This window comes from Elephantulus edwardii, unplaced genomic scaffold (genome assembly GCF_000299155.1).
Source record: "Elephantulus edwardii isolate Elephantulus edwardi_28Jun2011 unplaced genomic scaffold, EleEdw1.0 scaffold00160, whole genome shotgun sequence".
Taxonomy (NCBI): domain Eukaryota; kingdom Metazoa; phylum Chordata; class Mammalia; order Macroscelidea; family Macroscelididae; genus Elephantulus; species Elephantulus edwardii.
This window is the reverse complement of record NW_006399910.1, coordinates 439,958-466,591: the sequence shown is the minus strand read 5'-3', so window position 1 is coordinate 466,591 and position 26,634 is coordinate 439,958. Positions and strand designations below refer to the sequence as shown.

The following is a 26,634-nucleotide window of genomic DNA, read 5'->3' as shown; positions in this document are numbered from 1 at the left end:
AGGTTAACAACCCTCTCAACCTGGCAGGACTGTTTTAAGGATGGTGTTGTTCAGTGCTATCGAGTTGACTACAGTTCAGAGTGATCCCATGAACAGATATGAGCACTGTTGTAATTCTTGTTTCCTAAGGATTAGCTAAATAAACATTGATAAAATACTTAGCAAAATGGATAAACATTACTTTACTGTTATTATAGACTGAAGTTATTTCCAAATATTTATAATTATAAAAATGCTCAGATAAGCAGTTTTATACATTGTGTACTACTGATAAAACTGTTAATCAGAATATAAGCATTTTGATGATTTTTAATAAATGAGGCTCAGAAATTACACAACAGAACCATTATGAAAAGTGAGTTTGTAGGAATAAGATAGTTGTTATATGTATTTTCTAAGAGCAACTGTTTCAACAGGCACGAAAGAACAGAAGCCAGAATTTCAGACTTACGGTAAGGTTCTTCTTAAAGGAATGTCAACAGTTAAGATGCTTCCCACAGTTTTAGTTGCAAATCATAGTAACTGTTCTGCTCAATAGCAGACTTGACCACTGTTACGGATCGAACTTGGCTCCCCAAAAAATATGTGTATTGAGTTCCAACCTGTATGCCTGTCGTTTTAATTCTGTTTGGGAATGGGTTGGGTTATAATCCAGTTTGGGAATACTAATGAAACAGGGTTAGCATAAGGTGTGTCTTCTTTTAAAAAAATGTCTTTTGAGCTATAAAGGATATTCAACTAGCAGGAGAAAGAAGTGGTGTTTTTTGTTGGTTTTTAAAATTTTGTTAAATGTATTTTATTGTACTTTTGTTGAAAGTTTACAGAGAAAACTCGTTTCCCATTCTAAAGTCCATACATAAAGAGTTCCCTGACTTAGGATGCACCCTGTGGAGTTATTTTGCATGTAAGTCAGATCCTTACATAATATCTCACCAAAAAGCAAACAAACCCATGGCCACTGAGTCAATTCCCACTCATGGGGCCTCTCCAGGTTTCTGAGGCTGTGAATCCTTACTGGAGGAGACTGGCCATCATTCATCCATGGAGCAGCTGAAGCTCTCTAACCTTGCTATTAGTAACCCATCACCTCACTCACTATGAACAGACAGTTGGATGTACAAAACTGCGCTGCTGATTCAAACTGGGCAGTTACTGTTATTACTAATACTGTTCTCCTTCTACTCTCACATTAGCTCCTTACACTGATCAATAAAGAACTAGAAATTCATGTTAAAGACTAAGGTGTGCCTGCCCAAACCTAACAACTTTCAAGTGTTTTAGATGCATGTGAAAGTTGGAAGATTAATCAGGTAACTGATGCCTTTGAATTGCGTGTTGGAGATGAATACTCAATATACCATGGACTGTCAAAAGAACAAACAAATCCATCTTAGATTAAGGGCAGCCAGAGTGCTCCTCAGATAAAAAAAATAGTGGGATTTTGTCTCCCATACTTTGAACATGTTGTCTGGAGGAGCTGGTCCCTAGAGAACGGCATCACGTCGACAAAGGGTTCAAATGTAGCAACTAGCTGGTAGGACACAGCAGGACCAGGCAGGATTCTGTTCTCTTGTCATAGGGTTGCTAAAAGTAGAAGTTGACTTGACAGCAAGAAGCAGTGGAAAGATAGCTGACAAGATCATGGAGATCTCCCAGGAAGAAAAAAAGAAGCTGAAGAGATAAAGTCCTTCCTTCATAGCAAACACAAAAAAAAAGCCGCCCCCTAGAGTCCATCCTCCAAATCTGGACATCTAGCCCCCCAACTCCCAGAGTCTAATGACGCTGTAAAGGTCACCAAAGAGCGCAATTCAAGTGTGTGGTTTTCTTTTGCTAATAGTGGAGTTTTACATTGAGAATGCAATCATTTTCTCTAGTATCTTGATAATGAATGGTACCACCTTGAGGTTGCACTGTTTCCTATGCAAACTGCAAACTCTATCAAGATTTCTCAAATAAAAATAACTACTGGAAAAAGGATAGCCAAAAGGAACTGAATGTTTCCTAAAACTTCCAAACTATAAACTGCTGGCCAGATTAGTACAAAGCCTTTTGCTGGGAAGGGTTGTGTCCTAGTCATTTTAGTGTCATTGGTGTCTGCAACAGCACCTGTAACTTTGTAAAGCCTCCTTTCATGACAGGCATGTCACTTACCTGACCGATGAGCCCAGTGGTTTTAAACAGGTTACAATCTTGGCTCCCAACTTGTGCCCCATGCTCACCTCAGTGTTCTTTGGCTCTTCAGTAAGTTCTGCAGGCCGAGTAGTCCTTCCTTCCTTTCTGACCAGTTAGAACTTGCACAGTGGTTGAGCACTTCAGCCACATCCTCGGTTTGCCGCAGGTAATGGGGAATGCCACCATTCCTGGAGCCGTAGGAGCGCTCAGAGCAGACACTCGAGGCATCACTGTTGGCGTCATCATCAGAATACATCCCGTAGGGTTCATATCTCCTCCTCACAGGCTTCTTCTGCCATATCCAATGAAGGATGAGGTTGATGGGGGAAAAACATAAAGGAAATAAATAGGTTACCATGAGTTATGCCAATAAAACTGAGCAATAAAAGTTCTAAAGTAAGAAAGACTTACACACACAAGAATATAATTTCCCTGCATTTATAGGTTAGGAAAAAGAAAGAGAAGCAGTGTTCTAAAAGGTGAATTAAGTAGTAAGATGGCAAGATTTAGCAGAGAATAAAGAGTGTGGGCTTTAATGTGCACGGTGTTATAATCAGAACTCTGTCATAAACCTTATCTTTCTGTGTCAGTTCCTCCAATGTTAAGACAGAACTAATTAAATGTCTCTCACAAGTTTGTTGTGAAGATTAAATTGAAGAATATCTTTAAAAGACTCAGCTCAGCATCTAACACATTTCAAGTATATATACCTACCAATCCCACAATTAAAAACATCTTGAGCATAGTTTAGGTGTAAATTTGTTTTGATTATTCATGTGTCCTTAAGAAAATCTGAAATTTAAATGTCAGGGACAGAAATATCCTAGGCAAAAGAATACTTATATAAACTGAGCAACTTTTACTAAGGGCTTAAACGTTTTTAACACAACTGGCCAATTTTAAAGTTAACTTCATTACTTTTTATTACCTGCTTCATTCACATTTTTTATGCTTACTGTCCCACTATAATTATTAAAAACACTCCCTCTCACTCTCTAAAACACCTTGTTTGAATTATATGATCATTCCACTTACTTACAAACTATATTCTTAAAATAAGAAAAATGGCAAATGAATTAATGAATGAAGTAATAAAGGTATAAGAGAGCAGTTACAAAAAGGGTTAAAAAATAAAATATTAACAGGAGAAGGAACAAACGATGACATTCAAAATAAACACTAGAAGTAATACTAAACTCACTAACGTAATGTCACAGTGTCTTTACTCTGCTTCTGGTTGCTCTCACTAGCTTCTAAAGAAAATATATTTGCAAAAAAAAAAAAAAAGTCATAAAACAAAAGTTAAAGCATTGGTACCTTGCTCCTGGAGTCTCCTAACAGCTGAAGGCAGGAAAATATTGAAGGATGGGGAAAAAGCATAGAGAATTATGTCAGAAGCATATGTAGGGACTGTTCTTGCAACAAAAGTGTATAGCAAAACATATTTTAGCAAACCAAAAATACAGCAGGCATTTATACCAAGCAATAATAAAGAATGCTTTCCAGATGGCATCTCCTACCATCTTTAATAAGACCTCTCCAGTACCAGCCATGACTCTGGACCAAAACTCTCCCCATGCCAGTGAAGCATGTTCAGCTACAAAGGCATGGTTAGCTCTCCTGTCTGTTCCTTGTTACACTCTATCTGCCTCAGCTCTATTCTGTAAAGCAGGATTCAGTGCCATTCTTTTACTCTTTTGTCCTGAATCAGATCATTGCCAGGTACCAAACAGTCGACAGGAAACAATAAGAGCAGCTATTAAGTCCAGGACTGATTTACAGCATGAGTGTACTGGGAGCTAGAGCTCAGAGACAAAGCACAACTTTAGCCAACATTCAAACTCAAGTCCCATTCTGTCTTTTATGGCTTTGAATAGTCCCTGATGTAGTTCCTTAACTACTAAGAATATTGTCCCACATCAACAGCAAGTTCCATCATTTCCTACCTTTTCACTTCCTAGGAACTCTAAGTAAAAAAGGAACATATTCCAAAAGTGAAACTTGGAAAGAGAAACAGCTTCTCAAAATTCAATTCCAGCTCTTGACTCACATAAAACCCACAGTTAGAATATCTACCCTTAACTCTAATTATCTGGTATACATAGGGCTGATGAACAGAGCAAGCCAAGAAATCCTTGTCTACAGGGAAAGCATTCTAAGAGGACCAAAATGCTTGCTCACAGACACTTATCCAAGATATATGAGCAAGAACAAATGAGTGAGAAGAGATGAAAAGGTAGATTCACTTGAAAAAGAACATTATGTACTTTTTCTTTATAAAATCATAAATCTTAAAACAAGAAAGGCAGAGTCAGAGATCAGACAGTTCTAAATAATTCCTATTTAGAATGCTAAATACATGAACCAGATTATCCAAGAGACTGTTAATGACTGAAATACATCCTTAAGACAACTACAAGTTGATTTTACAAAGAAATTTCTGCTTTAACCTCTGATCATCTGAGATTGTTTTTACATATCACATTATAATGATGCGAAAACACACTACACTGGTGTTTTACACCCTCAAAGAATTGTCCTTAACATTGAGGAATGCTTTCTTAATAATGACTTAAACCAAAACCAAACACAATGCCTTAAAGTTGGTACAACACACGTGGAGATCTTCTACTGGTTATTGGAAGAGAGTAACTATTATTATCTCTCAGAGTAATTTGTAGCTGGTAGATTCAGAACACCAACTTTCTGTTTAGTAGCCCAAAAAGAGTTATACACTCTGTCAATATTGGACTTATACACTCTGTCAATATTGGACCTTAATAATGACCTAAAGTCTCATTTAAACCACAACAAACATATTTGTAAAAAATGAACTATAAGATAATGGAATAAATGAAAGATCTCCAAACAGCAAATTCTATTATCTAATAGTATAATGACAGTTTAGACCACAGCATCAAACTCTGTTACAAGTGAAAAGGAAGCAATAAAGTGATAGAAGTATAAGCTGAAAATACATGGCTAGAACAAAAGAAAGAAAACAAAGCAAAACAAAACAACATCAAAAAGCAGAAGCAGCTAAAGGACATCTGAAAAGGCTGACATCATCAAAACTTCTTCAATATTAAGTATTTGATGCCAGTATGTTCTGGAAGGACAACTTTCACTTACATGTAGAGGTAAAAGTTTCAGGAGAAAGCAATAATAATAACATAAGTTTACCCAACATTTAACCAACTTTAAGAGTGTCAAAGATTGTTTAGTCACCCAAATTAGGACACTTTCCTGTTAGGACTGAAAATAGCACAGATGGGTGGTTGAAAGACACTCAGTGTACATGCTGTGCCTCTTACCAAAGCATCAGCAACTGCAGCTTCAAGGTCTGTACTGGTGCTCAAAACTCTCATGGCATTCACAGAACCAGGTATTCTTCCTGGCTGGCCGAGCCCAAACCGGTCTATTTAAAACAAAACAAAACAAAACAAAACACAAAAGCAAAAGAGGTGTCACTTGAATTTAAACCCGCTCAATTCTTTGCAAGGGCTTATGTCTTTTCCCCACTAACTAGACAGAGGCACTAAAAAGATCTCTAGCCAATTTTAACTATTCTTGACTTGTTTACCAGTGGCAAAGTTTAAATTTCTCACATTTAATATGCCATAGAGCATCCTGCCATTTAAAAATGGCAACGATAAAATTTGACTATTGAAAAGTTCTGAAGACATAGAAGTGGAAAGGGGGGGACGTTAAATGCATTTGTGTGCCAATTTTAGTTAGTGTCACTACTATATAATTGATTTTAAGGTAAAATTTGTTTTAGATACTTGTTTATCCTGATGGCTGAGTCATGAACAAAGGTTACTTAAAAATAAATTTTATTAAAAGTATTTAATCACTGCAAAAATCTAGCTTAACCGTAAAACATTAATCATTCAGTAACATTCAGTATAAAATTTACCTGAATTCCTCAAAGGATTTATGAATGATGGTTTTTATATTTGTAAATGAAATGAAAAAAATTCAAAGAATGTAAAACAAATTTTGACAGTTTAGACAACTACTCTAAGTGTGTTAATGATCATGGAAATGAAGACTAACTTTCCCCAGGTCCATTAAATCAGTGAATCAGTCTACTAAAAAATGCTGGAAGCTGCAATAATGGGAGAGAAGCAGTGTAAGCTACACTTTATAAGTGTGTCATACCATCTGCTAGTGTGAGATGTTTCATATACAAAACTCTACTGCATAAAAGCCTTTTGGGGGGAGTTAAAATTAAACAGCCCTTTTCTCTGTATCAGCAAAAAAGACATTGTTTGGACAAATAACATTTCTGTATTGACCATATTGTAGTAATTCAGAAAGCATTTAAGAATAAAGGGAACACTAATGTTTTGTATTAATTAAGTCTTTTCTACAAAGATACCTCTTTAATCATGTTTCAAAATTTTATACCTTCTAATACCACAGAAGAAGAAAAAAACCCCAAATTCTGCTAGTCAAAAAGTCAAACAGTCATGAATTTTTATAAAGAAACAAAATTGTATGTTTTACTACACCCTTTTTTAATGTACTGGCTGATCAGATGAACGTCATCTTACCCATTATGTTTAAAAGGTAATTTAATTTGCCGTATAAGCTTAAAAAGAGACTATAATAATCATACAAATACATCTATCTCTCTCTGGACACACATTTACTACCTAGAATATGAACCAACTGTAAATTTGAGATTCGTTTTGCATATATAGCATATAGTTTTATAAAGGATCTTTCTCAAATATTTTTCCATTAAAAAAGGGTAGATAGTAGGGAATTTATGAGTAACATAGTGAAAGTCATTCAACTGTAAGCAATTTAAAAATATCCAGCATAAACTGAAATAAACAGAATCTTTAAATAAAAGGAAAAGGGCAGGGGGAAAAGTAGATCTCATGCCAGCAATTCTTGCTCAGGGGAAATAATGATCTTTAAGATAAAAAACTGAGCAATTATTCTATTCTGTGCTTTCCAAATGCTCATAGTTTTCTCATAAATTATAGACTCTATGATAGTATTACAGATCATTTTAACTTAAGATACCAGGGGGAAAAGTCTGTTTGGATCTAAACAAAATTATAATACTTATTTTTTCCAAATCAAAGTCTATACTATATTCTCGCAGCTATGGCACTACTACTAATTATATATTTTCCAAGAGATACATGTTCTCAGTGTAGCCCTAATGTTCCTAGGAATACATATTTCAAAGCATATATAGTTAAATGCATAGCAGCCTTCATTTAGAAGAGCAAAGACAGAATCTGACTCAGTGAACTGGTATTCATTGTTGGGCACCATCAGCAATGTACAAATGAACAGATTATGACTTAATCAATTGAAAATACTAAGGACTCTCAGTGTATAAAAAATTATACTAGTTAAACCTAAATCAATACATAATTTTATGTTTCTCTCTGGTCCCTAAAGTTAACCACTGGATTTCTTTTGTATTGTTAAACAGGGCAAAGACGGAAGGTTTGGAGTTGGTAGGCTGCTAAGGACTGGGTCACTTTGGTTTGACTTGATTAACTGAACCTGGATTCTGTTTTCCCATAAAATGTGTCAAGACGATAAATGTCTTTTTATACATATGAAATTACATATGCTGTTATTTGGAATATTTGGTAATTAGAAATAACTAAAAAGAATTAGAACCTGACACGAATAATGAACTAGTAACTGATACTTTATTGGGAGTGAAAACTTAAGCAATCAAAGACTCTGCTGGATGATATGATGATATTTACTCAAAGGGGCCCTGCACCATACCTAGCTTGACTGCTGTTCTCTTGGGAGAAAGGGAAGAGACAAAAGTCTCCCCATTTTTAACTATGTTAGCATAAGTATGAACAATGAAGAAGTGATATTGTCAAAAGAACTATAATACATGTATGGCCTATTTAGAATTACAGAAACATTAAAGAACAAAAAATAAAAGCACATTAAGGGAAAAAATAATATGAAGTACACACATGCCAAGTGCTAGCCAACAATGATGAAAACAAACATTAAATGGGTGTGAAACTAGAACAAATGAGGACGCAAGTCATGCAGTTAGCACTTGTTCACCTGACTGCCCAACAGATTCAGCAGTGGAGAGAGCACTAGTGGACCTGGAATGACGTCGAGAGGCTGTAGGTAAAAGGAATGGCAACACCCACAGGATTAACACACAAGTACCTGAGACAGAAAATGCCACAGTCCGAAGAAAACACAGGACTGCTACCAACAAGGCCATGTTTTCTCATGAAAAGAAATGGTGCAGGATATGAATGGATAGCAAGTGCCAATCCCCAACTTCCACAGTAGCCTGCTGGCTCTCACAGAGCTAATTAAGCACACAAGCACAAGGTACTCTTCAAGATATCAATCAACCAATTTAGACTCTGGGTTTATATTCACGCCATGAAGCCATTATCAGTCAATATGGAATTATGTAACATGAAGAACCATCAAGAGTCACCGAGTACCATATATCTAAATCCCGAAGTGGAACAGCAGTAAGATGGATTAATAACTCAGCTCACAACATGTTTCATCAATATGTGATGCATATACAATCATGCATCAAAAACAAAAGTGTAGAAATTCATGGTTTTTTTTGAAGAGAGAATAAAACCACAGAAAGGCAGCTTAACCACTTGAATTCTATTTTCTCCAGTCTGATTATAAGGGCCATTAAAATTTTTATTGGCTTTGGAATCTCCCTATCAACATAAATATACTAATTATTAATGAATGCACTACTTGTTTAATATAGCTATAATACATTTTATGATCTTCCTTGGAGCCAGTTGCAGTACTATGATTATGAGGACTAGATCTGTAATATAAATGTGTACAAATCCTGTTTAGATCAAAACTAGCTAGGACATTAAGCAAAGTACTAACACACTCTGTGTCTGTTCCCTCAACTGTCAAATGGTCTAAACAATGGCACTTACTTCTTGGAATTAAATGAGATAATATATAAAGCACTTAAACAGTGCTTGGCAGAGTAAATACTGGTAGAAATAGTAGCTAGTGGTGATGATGCTGCCATTGGCTAAAAGTAAACTCCAAGTTATATTTTTCTATCAAAATAGTATTTTATTTGGCAAAATTATTAATAGTGCATAAATGTTAATTCACCAACTTCAGGAAAATATATGCTAAAACTCCCATGTAAAATATATTCACTCTGAAGGTAATCAATGAAATACAATCTTCACTAAAAATAGTTACTTTACCAACCATAGTACTATGTAATATATTGTTTTTCTTTACCTTAGAAAGAATAAAAATAGCATTCAATACTCTGAAAAGAATATGATGATTTTCCTACAGAAAATCCACTGGCTTAACAAATTACTAAGTGTTACTTTCCCCTTTCATAACTCGAGTACAGTATCACTTAACACTTATTTGTCATAAAACACCCAAATTTCAAACCCTTCAGCAGATTTTGTTTACATAATAGCACTTTACAAAATGTTGATACCCATGGTATATGGAGTATAAAGAGTAAAGATTATTCAATCAATAAAAACAAATTTTTACCAGCTAGTAAATTGGAAAGTTCCTTCAAGATGTACAAAAATAAGTTCTTGATAGCTTAAATATGATAGCTTAAACAACCTTTATGCCATACCTGATCTGGGAAGTTCTTTGTAAAATTGCCTTTTGTTCTGCTTCAACAAAATGTTCTACAGTAAATCTGACAGACACTAAGTCCTTTGTTACACTTGTAAGTAAACAACCAAAAATGGAATCCAAGGTGGACTCACTTACAGCAAAGCTTGATTTTTTAAAAAAAGTCCAAGAGCCCTTAATGTCACCTTATTAAGACCTTTTTTTACTGTAGCCATATGAAAATAACTTATTACCTATCAACTACATTATCTGACATTTCCTATTTACAACAGTAAAAACTATTATCCAACTATTTTTTACATCAGTGATATACATCTGGAAGTAATTATCACTGAGGTGTGAAGGGAGAGTAATGTTTGCTGTTGAGACTAAAGTCACACGCTAGTTTTCAGTTGTTGACAATAATGATGCACCTTGGCATTTATGCTGTGATGTAGTGATACTCAGTGTTGTCATCTGATGTGAGCATCCTTCATTTTCACATAATAACCTAATCTTCAGACTCTAATGATGTTGATTAAGTGAGGAGAGGGTCTATATACATTATAATGGGCCAAACAATTTTATAATAAAAACAATATATATCATATGCCGTTATTGTTGTTGTGTGCCACTGAGTCAGAACCGACCCATAGCTGACCCACCAGTGGGTTTTCAGAGACAGAGACAGTTAATCACACAGAAGGATACTGTCCATTCTTCTCAAACAGAGGAGCTGGTGAATTCAAACTGCATGCCTTTGGGAATGCAATGTAGCTTCTATATACGTATTTTATATATTACTTTCATTCTCTTTTTAAAGGCTGACTATAAAGCTAATTCAAAAGCTGACACACTATCTCACTAATAGGCAGATGGGATGATAAATGGTTATTGAGTGTAATGAAAGAGAGAAACCTCCCCTTCTCAAAATAAAACAGGGCAGATAAATTCATCTAAGGATAACAACTTTCTATGACTTATCTTTAAATACCCAGATCTTAATAATCATCAGCAATTATAATAATAATAATAATGATAATAATAATCAGCAATTCAGAAACATCACTGGTGTAACTCTCTGTGCCTGACCATCAAATAAAGTACTTAATGCATTTTGAGAAACTGATGAAAGACAGTGAAAAGTCAGAACAACTTTCACATAAAGCAAGACAACAATGAGCTATGTAGTCAGATGTGGATTAAAATCCTGGCTCCATCACTTACTAGCTGTGTGATCTTAATATTTCATTTCCCAAAGTTGCCTAATCTCTCCAAGACTTTTTTGCTTCCTTAAAAGATGGATAGAAACTATAGAGATATATTTACCCTCAGGTCCTCACCTGAGGGAACATAGTTTAAAAACTAAGCTCAAAAGAAGTTACTGCCCAGATCACAACAAAAGGCACATATAAGAGTTGGTTAGGCGAGAACAGTATCTGCAGCGGTATCTTCTGCTTTGGGAGGAACAATTCTAAATTTTTACATTCTAGGTCTTCACCAAGATAATTAAGCAGCTCTATTTAACCGAAATGAAACAGTTAATTTAGATAATGCAACTCTGCAGGGTTCAACTGGGACTTGTAAGAATGAAGTACACTCTGGTTAGTCCATGGTCTAGTCCATATGCTGGACTAGAATGGCTGTCGTTAGTACACAGCAGTGCACCTATGAAATAAAATACCAAACTGTCAAAATAAGTAATAAGCTGATTCAATTGTTCACTTATTAGAATAGGTTGCTTGGAAGGTAAAACAGATGATCAATTTTTTTTTCCTGAAAAACAATATAAAAATAAAAACATCACTATGACTCCTATACTGAGAGGACTTGGATTGACAGCTTCAGCTTGCTGTAGAGGCTGGTCCGTGCCAGAGAAGCATTCCACTCAGTCTCAAGTTTATGAACATTCAGTGCCTTTTCTGACTAATCATGTGAGTCATCTAATACTAGCAGGGCTGTCGTATGTATTTACCTGATGTTTTATCCGTTATGAGGATAAAAGGATAATGGATCATAAAGAAATATATTTAGACTTTGATTACTGATACTAGTTTAGAAAAAAAGACAGAATTAAAAAGAAATAGAAGTACATTTTAAGACCCAATGATCTTAATCTAACATTTTTCCCTACTAGTGACATCTGATAGAAATGTCAATTACGTAAAAATATTACTACATAGTCATAATAGCTGACTGCTGCAGTCAATTATTCCACAGTCATTTCAAAGATGGGCTTAGTAATTATAAAATTACTCATACCTTTTATAGTTACCAAAAGGAAAATATACACATGCACAATGCTTATGTAGCAAAGAATGAAAAAATAATTCTTTAAATATCCTGTTTCTTTCTGTAAAAATATGGGGTGATAAACAGCTTTGAGGATCAATAATTTGCATTCTGTAAAAAGGTAAATAAATGTCTATTTTAGAAAAAGAAAGACTTATTAGAAGTAAAAAGTAAATAGAATACTCTGTAAAATACATATTCTTCTCGATTTGTCATGAATTTTCTCCAGTTGTTGGGAAATTCAGAAAGGACAAATTCTGACTATGAGGAGGAAAAAAAAGGAAAAACCCAATTAATACTTGACTGGTGATCTGGGGTGGAGATCTGACATTACCTTGCAATAATCAAATATTGTCAGTTTTTGATCCAAGAATGGCATCAGGTTACAAAGATTAAATACTCTAAAGTCCAAGGAAAATGAGAACATGCATAAAATTAAGAATGCAAAGTTTAACATTTGTATTGTACATTTAAGAAGTTTCTCAAAAAAGTTTCTTTAGACTCCTTTAAAGAAAACTTCAAAATTATTTACTTAACAAAAACATACTAAATTCTTCTTTGATTCAGCTTTTTACATTAAGGTTATCCTTTTTTAACCAGAATATTCCATTTTCTAATCAATATAGTACTTCTGTTTCTTCTTTAAATTGGATCACACAGTCTTATTTTTTATAAAGTTGAAGTAAAATTCTAGAAATTCAATGACTAAGAATAAAATTTGGCTTACTTTGTTTTTAAGCAGGATATACCTTTGGCTCAGTCTTGCTTCCTACTAGAAATTATCACACAAATGGGCTTACATGATTATAAATGGCAACAGTACATATTGAGTGAAGTGGTGGTTTTTTCTTGATTATATAAAAATCCAAACATGCAGAGGAACATTACGGAGGAAGAAAGACAAGACAGGTGCACGAGGACAGCAGAGGAGGGAAAGCAGGTCATTCCTTAGCAGTGTTTTGGAAAAGCATTTGGAGCAAGGGAAGGAATTCTTCACTCCCAGAGGCACCTCCGTGTACTCACCAAGTGGAGGGAAGCCCCGAGCAGGGCTTGTATCCCGGCTGCTCTCACGGCTGGTATCGCGGCTGCACCCCTGACTCATGCTGGGTCGAGGGATACGGCTGCTCCGTGCTAGTGTGCAGCATGAGGGGTTTCAGAGAAGGTGAACAAATTTAATGAAGACAGAAAAACTCACAAAACGTCAGTCACATTCCGTTCATGTAATTACGACATTGTCCATGCTGAGGTGCACTGACTGACGGGCCAGTCAATAGTAGAGGGTCTGGAGAGCAACTGGATTATGCTGAATGCCTCAGAAAGCTACAAATGTTAGTATGAAGGGAAACAACATGCTAAATGTAAGAAATAGAATCTTGGCAAAGAACAAAAGAGAAGATGAATACACAAAATAAAAAGCCTTACTTCTCTATGAGAGGATAAGATTAAATCTGTTTTCAGGTGTGCTTGGTTCTTAGATAATTCAAATTATAATACAGTCAAGACAGAGCCTGGCCATCACAATCCATTAACTTACCTACTTTCTCAGCCCATTTTTTTTATATATGAAGACATGAGGGCTGCTATAACTACAGAAATCTGCCTGGCAGATCAATATACAGCTACTTCACCTATAGTTAATTATTTGAACAAACAAATGTCACACTATGTCTTTATCTGTTAAGTTACTGGTTCTATATTGAATCCCAGTCTCTTTCTGAGAATCTAAAAAGATTTGCCTGTGGCCCTATGTACCTTCATGGACCCATGAGGGTTGAGAATTCCAATATTCATACTGAAGAATCCTTTCATTGACCTAAGTACATCTGCTTTATGATTCTCAATGGATAAAGTTTCTTAATCCTACTTTATATAATAATGAGACTAGAAAACAAAGTTGTATCAATGGTCTAAGGTCTAATTAAAGTGTGGCCATGAAAAAGGAAAAAAAACCAACCAACCATGGTCTCTCAATTTAATTTCAGCATTCAGAAATACATTATTGGTAAAACACTTGGAAATGGTCTCACATGTTGAATGCACACAAGTGAAGTGCCTGACTAAATAGTTGATTAGGTGATCTTTTCTTCTTCAGAGAATCTAATAACTCAGGCCTGGATAGAAATGTCTGTCTTTCTGTCAGAGATTTTGGAAACAATAAAAGCACACACCCTACGTTTTTTATAATAATGAGCATCAACTACTGCTTCAGAGCAAAGATAGATTTACTGTATAACAAGGCTATAGCCAGAATATCTTACAAACCAGGAATCTGAACCTCTAAAACAGAGAATATTAAGGAGATGAGAAAGCAAAGCAATTTGTGATAAGCTCCTGAGGACTAGACTTGAATTAAGATTGTAAAAGTGTTGTCAGAAGGTATAGGTAGAGTTTCCCAGGGAAGGAAAGTATAAGGAAAGGATAAGCACAGGAAAGAGATCTGAGCCATCAGATTTCAGGAAAGACATCATGAAGGTTTTAGAACTCCCTAAACTCTCTGGCACTGAATTTGCACTCTAAGCAGCAGTAACTATTTAATCAATTCTTAGTAACATTCAGCAGTAACTATTTAATCAAGTCTTAATAACATTCTACAGCGTTCCTAATGAAGGCACAATCAATAGGTGCTTAAGTTAAATGCATAAAAACACTAGAGGTTTCTACTGAGCAACATCAATAAATGAGAAGTTTATTGTAACCTCAAAAGCAGTACTGCTTATCTTGAGGAATAAATACTACATTCTGAGCCATGAAATCACTTTTGAGGGTCACACCAACTCCCTGTGGCTGCCATGTAGACTCTCTGGATCTAAGTTCTTACTTAAGGAAGTCAGTAACAGGAAAGAGCCTCATTGTTTATTGAAAAAACATACTCTGAGTTCACCACATACAAAGGCCGTCTAAGTTCCTTGCAGAAAGGCAGATATAAAAATTTTGTTTTATTACTTGTGTACTCAAAAAGATACAACAAAAACCAAAACATTTTTAGAGCTTTTCACATGAAAAATGAAATAATACTCTCAGGTGAGCACTTTTTTATAGTTCTTCTCTGATTACTTATCACTATTTACTCTGTTCCTGTTCCCTTGTTACATTACAAACCATGGAGAGTCTTTGCTTGTGAGCTTTCTCAGGGCTGGGCAGCTTTGTCAAGATAATAAAGAACCCCAATGGGAAAAAAAAAAAAAGAACCCCAATAGGTATAAGCAGGTAACATCTACGTTAACAATATGAATAGATTCTTAGTAAGGTTTATCTCCTGTGATTCCACAAAAAATAGTGCATTCACTCACTCATGCTGAAGAGCTCTTTAATCTATGATTTAGTAGTGGCATAGAGAAAAGAATCATTTCTCTTTACAATTTTGAGAAAATCTGCACAGGTGCTCCAAACCACACTGGAGCATCATGAAGTGATCGACTGTTCAATGTCAGATGATTTGGACGTAAGAGGAAAAAATACTAAAGTTAATCTACATACAGGATTTAAGACTAATTAATGATGTCTGATGACCTACTGGATAAGGCGTTGCAGTGCCAGTCCATAGGCAAGTGGTTCAAATCTACTAGCTGCTCCACAGGAAAAAGATGAGGGATTTCTTCCTGCTCGATTTACAGCCTCAGGAAAGACACTGGAGGGTCAGCTATGAGTCAGTTCTGATTCAATGGCAATGACTCTGAGCTTAAACTAATGAGCTAAGAGAAGCCTTGATAGTGCAGTGGTTAAGCACTCAGCTAAGAACCCACCAGTCATTTTGCAGGATAAACATGTGGCCTTCTGCTCGCACAGAAACTACAGCTTTAGAAATACTGTGGGCAGATCTGTTCTGTCCTACAGGGTTGCAAGCAGTTGGAAATGACCTGACGGCAGCAGATGGAGTTTTGAGTTGGAAATAATTATGAGGTGGTCAAAACTTAAGCACGGTAAAGGAATGCTGTCTTTACTGAGTGCTGAAACAGAATATTAGGAAGAAGTAGTAACAAAAGAGGAAGAAATTCTTTTAAAAACATCACTTGAACTAAAGCAGTATTCCCAGGTAGATCTTACATTACGCTTCTTACATGAAATGCCACGATGCCGGAAAACCATTTGACTGGTTTTCATGTCTATATAGATAGAATGAAAACGAAAACACTGTATTTTTTATGGTAGTTTTAATGATAACTCTATTCTCTATTTTAGGGAAGGACTTGGTTAACCTCAATCTTGCTAAAGCAGAAGCACAAGAGGATCAATACAACTACCAGATCTTAAAGATATGAAACATTTTTTCTAGCCATCTTTTGTCTTGGTATTTTACAGGGAAGTCTAATATCGCAGTTCAAATGAGATAGTGTTAATTAATGACTCTTTTAAAAATATTTTCAACTTGAAAACAGAATAAAAGACAATATTAAAAAAAACCTTTCTAAATAGTACTGTTATAACTATTTACTGTATGACGTTAATAGACTAAAATATACAAAAGAATAACAGTAACACCTTACAAAATACATATTATTCATTTGGTTAGAAAGCTAGGTCGGTTTTGTTTCTTGGTTAACCAGCAAGAGGTACCTCTTGTCTTGTGTAAGAATTTTAAATGGTAAGAAGAGTTCTAGGATTGGTTTTTATTGAAAATGAAAAAATAAAATTCTATTCAGAAAAATACTTTCAAACAAAAAAACAAAAAGAACAGTTAAATATAAATTAAAGACAATTCAAATTAATGCTCAGTACAAATTCTAGATCTAATGAAATTTGTTTTGGAGATTATAAAAATTAGTCCTTTAAAAAAAGCTTCCCTTTTAAAAAAAAGTATTTTTTCCAAATTGTTTTTCATGGAACTAAATCTTTGGATATATAGCCGTATACCAAATATATACTAAATGTTCCCATTATCCTACCTTCTACTACTGAAAATAGCATTATATCTGAATCGCTATGAAGTGGAATTCTAGGCAGCACTACAGGAATGAGTAAGTAGTAGAAATTTTATATAGGTATTTCTCTACGTGTTTATGTATTCCCAAAGTACTAACAAAATGCTGTTTTTCAATTATATGAAATACAAACTTCATAGTTAAGACAATGGTCTTAACTAAGAATCTACTAGATCTTAGAGGTAAGCCAAGGTGGCTTATTTGTCAAATATAGCAGGAGGGGAAGACCCTCTATGAGATGGATTGATTCAGTGACTGGGGTAATCGAGATGGGTATGTCAGAGGTTGACGCAGGATAGAGCAGGGTTTAGGGCTGTTGTGCATAGGGTCGCTATGAGTCGGAAACGACTCGACGGCACATAACAACAACAACAAATAACAAGAAGGTTAAAATGCCATCTTAACTAAAAAAAGAGCAAAATTCCTAACAAGTATTTTTAAAAGTACAAATAAGTATGGATTACAGTCACTGTATAACAAGAAACTTAAATTTCATAATCAACTAGAATCTTGTAACAACTGAAATAAAATATATTTTCCAGATAAAACCAGCCCTAAACACAGGTATATTTCAGTATCAAATCTAGTTAGAGATTTTCATATTCTAGCCATGATTCTCACATTTACAACCAGGTCATGGATTAGGTTATAAAACAATAGAAAGCAAACTTTATGAAGCATTCACAAAACCAGTGCTTAAAGGTATTTTTTTACTTGCTTCCAAAAACGTTACTCTAAATTATTTCCATTTTGCTTCTTAAATATCTGCTTCTGCTTTGCCTTAGCTTAGAGGAATTCCCTTACTCCTGATCTGAGTTACAGCCAACAGTCTCTGAAAAACATGGCTTTCATGAGCTGGATGCTACCAGGCTGCCTGCCCTCGTCTTCTCTAAATATGCATGGACAAACTTTCTTTATTGTGGTCACATGATTCACTTGTAGTTTCTAGAATGCATTATGTTTCCGCTCAATTGATTTCTTCTGCACATGCATCTCTATCTACAGAAAATCTTTCCTCTCATCTCCACCCAGCCTGTTTGCTCCCTTCTGTACTTCACAAGAATGGGACCTGTTCTGAAGCTTTCCCTGGCAGGAAATAAGAGGGTATGGGCAAGGAGCCTACTACGAGAGGCCAAAAGTCACTACTGATGAGTCAATTCAAACTCGGACAGGACTGAACAGAACTGTCTGATCAGTTTCTAGAGCTGTACCTGTATGGAAGCGAGCACCATATCTTTCTCTCACAGAAGGGGTCTAAATGTACTCCTTTCTTGAGGTTCCAGAGCATCCTGACATGTCTATCGTAATGTCTTAGTATACTGTCTTATCTCCCCAAGAGATCATAAGCTTCATAAAGTCAGATGTTAAGTTTTTTCCATTGATGTTAGATGGATCTTGGCTGAAAGCAGGGAATACCAGAGGAATGTCTATCTGTGTTTCATTGACTATGCAAAGGCATTTGACTGTGTAGATCATAACAAACTGTGGCTGACTCTGGGAAGAATAGGAATCCCAGAACACTTGATCATTCTAATGCGAAACTTATACTTGGACCAGGAGGCAGTCGTCAGAACAGAGCAAGGGAACACTGCATGGTTCAAAACTGGGAAGGGCGTACGCCAGGGATGCATCCTATCTCCATACCTTTTCAACCTATATGCAGAACAGATTACCTGGGAGGCGGGGCTCTATGAGGAGAAATGTGGGGTCAAGATTGGTGGACGATTCATCAACAATCTGCGTTATGCGGATGACACACCCCTGCTTGCTGAAACTGAGGAGGACCTGAAGCGCCTGCTGCAGAGTGTCAAGGACTGCAGCCTACAATATGGATTGAGGTTCAATGTCAAGAAGACAAAGATTCTCACCACTGGACCAATTGGCAGCATCAGGATGGATGGTGAAGAGATTGAGATTGTACACAGCTTTAGTTTGCTTGGCTCCACAGTCAACAGTCTTGGCACCAGCAGCCAGGAAATTAAAAGGCGCATTGCCATGGGAAAGTCTGCTGTTAGGGACCTCTCCAAAGTGCTGAAGAGCAGTGGTGTCTCTCTGGAGACTAAGGTGCGTCTGATACAGGCCATGGTCTTCGCAATCACCTGTTATGCATCAGAGAGTTGGACAATGACCAAGGAGTATAGAAGGAGAATTGATGCCTTTGAGCTGTGGTGCTGGAGAAGAGTATTGAGAATACCATGGACTGCTAGGAAAACAAACAGATTTGTCCTGGAGAGGGTTAAACCGGGTGGCTCCTTGGAGGCAAGGATTCTGAGGCTCCGTCTAACTTACTTTGGACATGTTGTGAGGAGAGACCGGTCCTTAGAGAGGGACATCATGCTTGGGAGGGTGGAGGGACGGCACAGGAGAGGAAGGCCCTCTATGAGGTGGATTGATTCAGTGACTGGGATAATTGGGATGGGAGTGTCAGAGACAGTGCGATTGGCACAGGACAGAGCGGAGTTTAGGGCTGTTGTACATAGAGTCGCTATGAGTCGCAGGCGACTCGACGGCACATAACAACAACAACAACAACAACAATGAAGTCTCTGGTATATCAAACTATACAATTAAATAAAATTGCTGAATAAATGAGAAAGAAAAAGTAATAGAATGTAAATATAGTACTCCCATTTTACACTAATAATATTTTACCTTTAGAAAGTAGATTAAGTTTGAACTTAAATGTTTCATATTATTATAAGATTTCTAGTTTATTTTTTTTAAAAGTACCATAATAGATTAAATAAAATCTTTATGATATTGGGAGTAATACACATATACACTATTACAATGAAACAAAATACTGTAGTGCAAAAATAAATGTTACATATTTGATTTTCATCTACTGCTAATGTTCATATTTGAACAAAAGGCTGTAAAAATGAACATTAATATGTAACTATATGAACAGCATATGTATAAACTGTACATAAACATATATACATATATTTGACCATAATTTCACTTGTTAAGAAAGAAAAATGGCCCCTACAAAACTGCTCTTGAAAATTTATACAAGTTAATGATACTAAGTGATATTTAGAAAACAGAAAATTAAAGCGACATGTTTCAAACTGCTGAGGGGAGGAAGTGGACCCTTGCCAATTTACTCAATTTTGATGTTTTGCAATTGACTGTATTTATAGACACCAATAATGATACAATTCCTTCCAATGGATTTGAACAGTAAGTCCCACACTTATGTTCTCTGATGACAACTTTAACATGCTAAGAATATGAGTAGAGTAAAAATGGAAAGGTCTTTTTTAACATAAGAAAAATGACATTTTTAGTTCAAAATAGATCTCTAGTTTCTATGTTAGACACAACCCTTAGCCTGCAGTCAAACTGTGGTCAAGTTGATAATGGCTACTCCCAGGTCTTCGGGAATCCTTACCTAATCCTATTCGGTTTGGACTCGTTTCTCGGCTACATCCCTGACTCCTAGGAATCTTGCTTCGTTTTTCTGAAGAGGGTGTCACAGGTGGGCCTCTTGAGGAGCCCCCAGAAAGTCCACTGTAACCGCTTCCCAACAGTTTCCCTGGGGAACTTGATCGGCTACCAGCTGAAGAATCAAGCAAAAGAAAAATGGTTAATAAACTTAAATCAGTATTATTTCTGAAGCTAGTTTACAAATGAATTTAGACAAAAATTTAAGAATTTTATATTAAAATAGTTTTTTAATCTATGTTAGTATTTATTTTAAAAATATGTAGGGACATTAAAGATTATTATTCACAAACAGAAGAATGAAGAACAGGAGTTTAAAAAATTAATACCAAATTCGTGATTCAGAAGAGCAGGCTGAGTATCAATCGAAGCCTCCCTGTTCTACAGGAAATCACCATATACATTCACATCAAGAGCAGTTACTTCCAAGCTTAGAGTCTGTTCTGACTCACAGCTGAAACTCCACTGGGTTTCTAGGCTGTGAACTGAACAGTCTGGGAAGCTTTAGCCCAAGTTTTTGCTAGCGGATACATACAAGCATAAGCTGGATTAGTAGTATACTTCTGACCATCACCAGAGTTCCCTAAACTACTATGATTATGTGCTGTCGAGTCTGAACCAATCCAGAGCTGAGCCCCCAGTGGGTTCTGAGAGGCAATAAATCACACAGGAGGAGACTTCCAATCTTTGTGGTGCAGCTGGGAGATTCAAACCCTCTGCCTTTGGGCTGGCAGTCCTACTCTTTACCCATTAGGCCCTCAGAGCTCCCTATGTAACTGCTAGAAGAGTAAAACTAGAATCATTATATGGCAAAATAGGTACCCAAAATGTCATTAATCTTAGAAATGGAAGAAAAAAAGAGTAGGATGGATAAGTACTCAAAGATATAAAAACCAAAAACTACAAAATAACATGACAAAAATAAACCAAAATGTATTAGCAATCATAAAAAATGTAGTTAGATTAAATGAACCTACTAAACAGACTTATTTTGGATTGTGTAAAATAATGAAAGAAAATCTTAATTATATGTTGTTATAGGAGGCAAACAATATAACAAAATCAAAACAAAACAGAAAGTAAAGCATTTTAAAAGGACTAACAATATTTCATATTGATGAGTAACATTCCATGAACATAAATAATAACAAATCTTGATGCTACAAATGTCATAGCTTTAAATTTAAAAAAGACAAAATATAAGGAGAAATTTACAGTCATAATTATTAATATGCCTTTTCAGGAAGACTAGTAAGTAATGAAAGACAACTGTAACTCTTGGAAACTGAGAGACCAGCCAAAATATCAATTACACACATACATAAAAAATACACACATCTATCTAACAAGTATTCAACTTTTCATAAAAACTGACTCTGTACTAAACCTCAAATAAAATCTTAAAAAGAAAAATCTACCACAATAGAAATAACAGAGTGCATTACCAGGAAGAATGAGAAATTAACAATTTTTGCTAATACCATTTAAAGATGCTAAGTACCTATATAACTGCTTTCCTGTGGGACAAAGTCTCCCTTGGAGAAAACAGCAATTTTAAACATTATAGCAATAAACCAGAATTAGTTATTTTTATGTAACAGATCTCCCTAAGTAGAGAAATAAGATCCTAAAATGTAAAGTATGTATTTTGGGGAACTTTTTTAAAAGAACAAACAACCCAAACAAAAACCACCCAAAGCTTTACCTGGACATGCTATAGATATATAGAAAGAAAAAGTATCATCATTCAAACTAATCACTTAGGTGAATACTGAGAAAAATCAATACTTTATTACAACTCAGTGTAAAAACTACCAGAGTGCATTACCATGAAGAATTTCTCTCTGGACCAATTCATTTTGTTATACAGTAACAATGAAAAAGAGAAAGAAATTAGTTTGAAACTCTAAAATTTGAACATATAGAAATGAATGCAGAAGGATTAACTAAGCTCATAATAAAGTAAGATTTTAATATTTTGCAAGAATTTGCAGGAGTTATGTAAAAAAGCAAGAAGGGGAATGTCTTACCACCAGCAGGATTAGCAGATCTGGATCCTTGATTATGAGAGCAGACCAAAGGACAGGCAAAAAGTGGATTAGAAGACAATAAGACAATGCAGAAGGTCAGCATGTCAGCATGCAACACAACACAAATGTCTTTGTTCACAAACACATTAACAGAACACATATTTAAAAACTGGCCTTCTTACTCTATTTTAATATTTATGTTTATTTTATATTAATTTTACTATATTAGTATTTATTTCAGATCTGCTAGAAAAAGTCTTATTACATAACATCCTGTTTTAAACTTCTTTCTCCAAGGAGGAAATGAACCTTGTGCAGATAAAGAATAAGGATAGGCATTTTTAAATTTGACACAATTTGATTATACGGAGCTGTATGTTGAGTCTTGAGTACTTTCCAATTGGAATAAAAACTGATCCACATTTACGACTAGAGAATTAAATAATTCTTTGACTTCTGGCATCATGACTAGGATTTTACTGCTAACTAGTGGCATGGCACCTTTGCCCAGGAAAAAGCCCAGTCTGGCTTTAGTATACTCAATTTGCCTTTACTTCATGTTCTTCATTCTAGGAATTCATTTTGAGTCTTCTTTTCTAAATTTATTGATGTAGACAGGTAAAAAAAGAGGAAGTGTTAAGGCTGCTCAACCTCAGCCAGGAAAGGAGCTTACAGATCCGAGGTAATTATGGACATAAAAGTTACTTCAGTTTACCAACTGTCCACTGCATGCTAGATTCTTGATTTTTTATTAGTTCGTTACAATAGCTTTTAAAATGGGATTGATTATCACCCACTTTAGAGTGAGATGAAAGGACATTATTAAACAAGAGCAGGATGCAAGTCCAGGTTTGTCTTGACACTGAAGCCTATGTATGTACGTAGCTGTACACAATGCATCCTACTTCAGACGGATCCTGCAGCCTCATGGAGGCAGCACTGATAGATCTTCCCCTTCTTTTCAGAAAGAAAAGGACTTGGTTTCGGATTTCCTTAAAATGAGGACTACAGTTATCAAATGGGAATACAGAAAACAACTAACTTATAAACAATTTAGAAAACTACTTCAAAGATTATGAGAACATTGAAAATGTGGGGGCAAGTATGCACCAGCTTGAGAGTGCTGTGCTGAGGCGCCTGGGCAGCTCCAGGGCAGGGACAGAGTGCTCCTCCACCACACTACACTTGCTCATGAGAACTCAAGAGGCCGTGCCTACTCTGCATGCAGAGGAAGCAAGTGCTCAAAGTCCCATCTAACTAGGAAGTGAGACACGAGGGTTGCAGTCTACAAGTAGTGAAAATAAATTCATTCTAGCTAGGCTTGTTTACATGCTAATAAACCATCCTACTGATGCCACATATACAGAGAAACAATAATGGAAGCAAAGGCAACTGGAAAAGTAAAAGCCTGCACTGGCAAGGAAAGAGGGCTGCAAATGTTAGGAAAGAGGGTTAGAAGGGAAGGACTATAAAGGCATTGACTTATTACCACTGGTAGTAAGAATTTTAATAGTTATTTCCCCAGGTAAATTATAAAGATTCTTAACCATTTAAAAAAGTATCATATTCTAGGTAGGCTTCAATTTGAGGTTTAAAGACATAAAAAACTCCCCCAACCTCAATTTTTATGTTTAATGCTTAATGACACAAAATTAAAATCACCTGGAGAGATAGAAATAGACATGTTTGTGGACATATACGTGTTATGGATTGAAATACATCTCCCTTAAAAAGACATGCTGTAAGTCCCAAGCTCTGGCCAGTGTTTATAAGCTCACTTGGTAAACAGCTGTCTTTATTACTTCAATGAGGCAGGAATGGTGTAGAGTATAGGATCTATCTTGGTTTAATTTTTTTTTTTTTTTAAAGACTTAAAAGAGATTAACCAAGCCAGCCAGGGAGGGAGGACAGAGAAGATGGATGCAAAGCCACAGAGCGATCTGCAAGGAACCAGGAAGGAAGTGGAAGAGACAAAGCGCCCCCAAGGCCAGGAAAGAAGAGCCTCTGGGAGAGCAGCACTCTGAATCTGGACCTCTAGCCTTCAAAAGGATGAAAACGAAGATAACAGCACACTCTGTTTTGTAAACTGATTTGACATAAAGATTCTTCACATTAACTCAGAGCAATAAAAAATTACTCTAAAAGCAATGTATATAATGTGTACATAAATGCTTTAGAAATCAAAGACTTAATATGGTAAAGTTTTCAACCGTAGAATGAATGGTCTGCTGGATAAAACTGTAGTAACAGAGAGCACAAAGTACACTTCTTACGCTGGGACTGAGAAACCACTTTGGCGCGACTGCGGCCCCGACTGTCAGGAGGCGTGGAGGCGACACTGGTGGTGCTCCCGGAGCTCTGGCGTCTTGTGCGGATCCGACCTGGAGGACATACACAAACAGTACTTCTGTGATGTTTTCCAACTAGTGTCAGCTTAGCAAGAAGTCACACTATGGGGAGTGATGGCGAACTGCACAGGAGGGCAGAAGAGTCTAGAGGGAGGTCAGCCACACAGGCCCTGCCACAGACACACCCACTCCATAGACACGGGGGATGCAGAGAATGAACCAGGATTGACAAGCCTGCTGGGGACTCCGGCTGCAGATATGGCAGCAGATTTGATTATCACATGTTGTGCTACCCATTTGAAGAATTTTTCAGATTAGATTCTTTCTTTTATTGTGTACAAATCTGTTAAATATCAAGATAAACACTTAATATATTATCTTTAATATAACACATATCTTACATTTACTCTTTATAAAGTAAACAATATATAGCCTTCTTAATACAGCAGTCAACAAGCTCCTAAGCCAGAAGAATGAAGAGACTTGATTATTAGGAGTACCTGGGGAAAGGCTGACCTAAAACTAATCCAATGTTGCACACATTTATGGAAAGAATTTGCCATTACAAATAAAGCAATCTATTTTATTTCTGCTGATTAAGCGGCAACACCATTAAAATAAAAACTCAGAAATGCAAAATTATTAGTTATTAATAATGTTTGATTAGAGATCAAAGTTAAGCGCATGTGAATGTACAAATATTTAAAATACTCTTTTGTTTAAGGAGAATAAAATTATTCTTATGCCCTATTAGCACAGCAGTAAAAACAATCAATTTAAGGGCTTGTTAGCTTTCCATTTAGTTTAAAATCACTTCTGTCCAGCATCTGACAAAATATAAAGAAAAGTAAGACAGAGAAATAAATTCTATGGCTTGAAAGGAAGGAGAGGGGAGAGGTGAAAAAGCATAGGAAAAGAAAAAAAAAAATCCAAGCTAGAATGGGAGAGGAACTCGAAAAACGAGGGTGAGGATAGCTGCACAACTTCAAGAATGTAACCAACATCTGTACATCCAGAAATTGCTGACTTGGTGTATGCATTTCTGTACATACTTCACACAACTAACAAATGAGCGCTTTGTATGTGTCAGCCCTTGGTACAAGCAATGGTAAAACAAGTTAACCGTTACTTCACAGGTTGCAGATGCAGGTCCATACAGAGAGAAGGACCCTGAAAGACTTGATAACCTATTTCTGAAGGAAAAAAATTTTTAATATAAACAAACAAAAATCAGATGTTGAAATCCTCTGACACACTTGGGGTCATTATGGATTACAATAAAACTCAAAGGAAACTGGCTCTGTTTGAGAACTAAGAATCTTCAAAATACAACTGAGCAATCTATTCCATTTTAGAAATGAAAAAACCTGAAATGGACTGCTATTTAATACATGCAGGCCTTGTGTCTACCTGGCCAGCTTGGCAGCCAACCAGGCAAACAAGCATGAGGAAAGAAATCTATTCACTCTCTTGTGTAAATCCAGTACAGAATACACTACTAAAGGACCTAAAAACTAAACTTTTATTCCAGTCTGTTGACCTCCCTGTATGTTCCGCATACTTCCAGTATTTGGTAAAACAATTCTAACCTCCGTGATCACCCTTTTTTGCATTTATATTTCTAATATGTATGCATATTCAAGCAATAAAGAGTATACTTATATGTAACTGAAAACATGGAAATATGTATCTTTACAAAATGAACCACTCTTTGTTGTTGTTATGTGCCGTCAAGTCGCTTGCGACTCACAGCGACCCTATGTACAACAGCCCTAAACTCCGCTCTGTCCTGTGCCAATCGCACTGTCTCTG

At 35.9% G+C, this 26,634-nt stretch overlaps 1 protein-coding gene across 2 annotated transcripts in view; it reads right to left on the bottom strand.

Annotated features, from left to right (window-relative positions):
• CLASP1 (cytoplasmic linker associated protein 1) overlaps positions 1-26,634 on the bottom strand; it is a 346,681-nt gene that overhangs the window by 80,500 nt on the left and 239,547 nt on the right. Inside the window, exons 20-25 of one of the 2 annotated variants that reach the window (XM_006895129.1) lie at positions 24,748-24,855; positions 22,475-22,501; positions 20,392-20,559; positions 13,099-13,206; positions 5,487-5,590; positions 2,220-2,464 (exon numbers count right to left, since the gene is read on the bottom strand). In XM_006895129.1, the coding sequence (XP_006895191.1) occupies positions 2,220-2,464; positions 5,487-5,590; positions 13,099-13,206; positions 20,392-20,559; positions 22,475-22,501; positions 24,748-24,855 (760 nt within the window). The remainder of the gene's footprint in view (positions 1-2,219; positions 2,465-5,486; positions 5,591-13,098; positions 13,207-20,391; positions 20,560-22,474; positions 22,502-24,747; positions 24,856-26,634) is intronic. The other variant, XM_006895130.1, reaches the window with a different exon arrangement.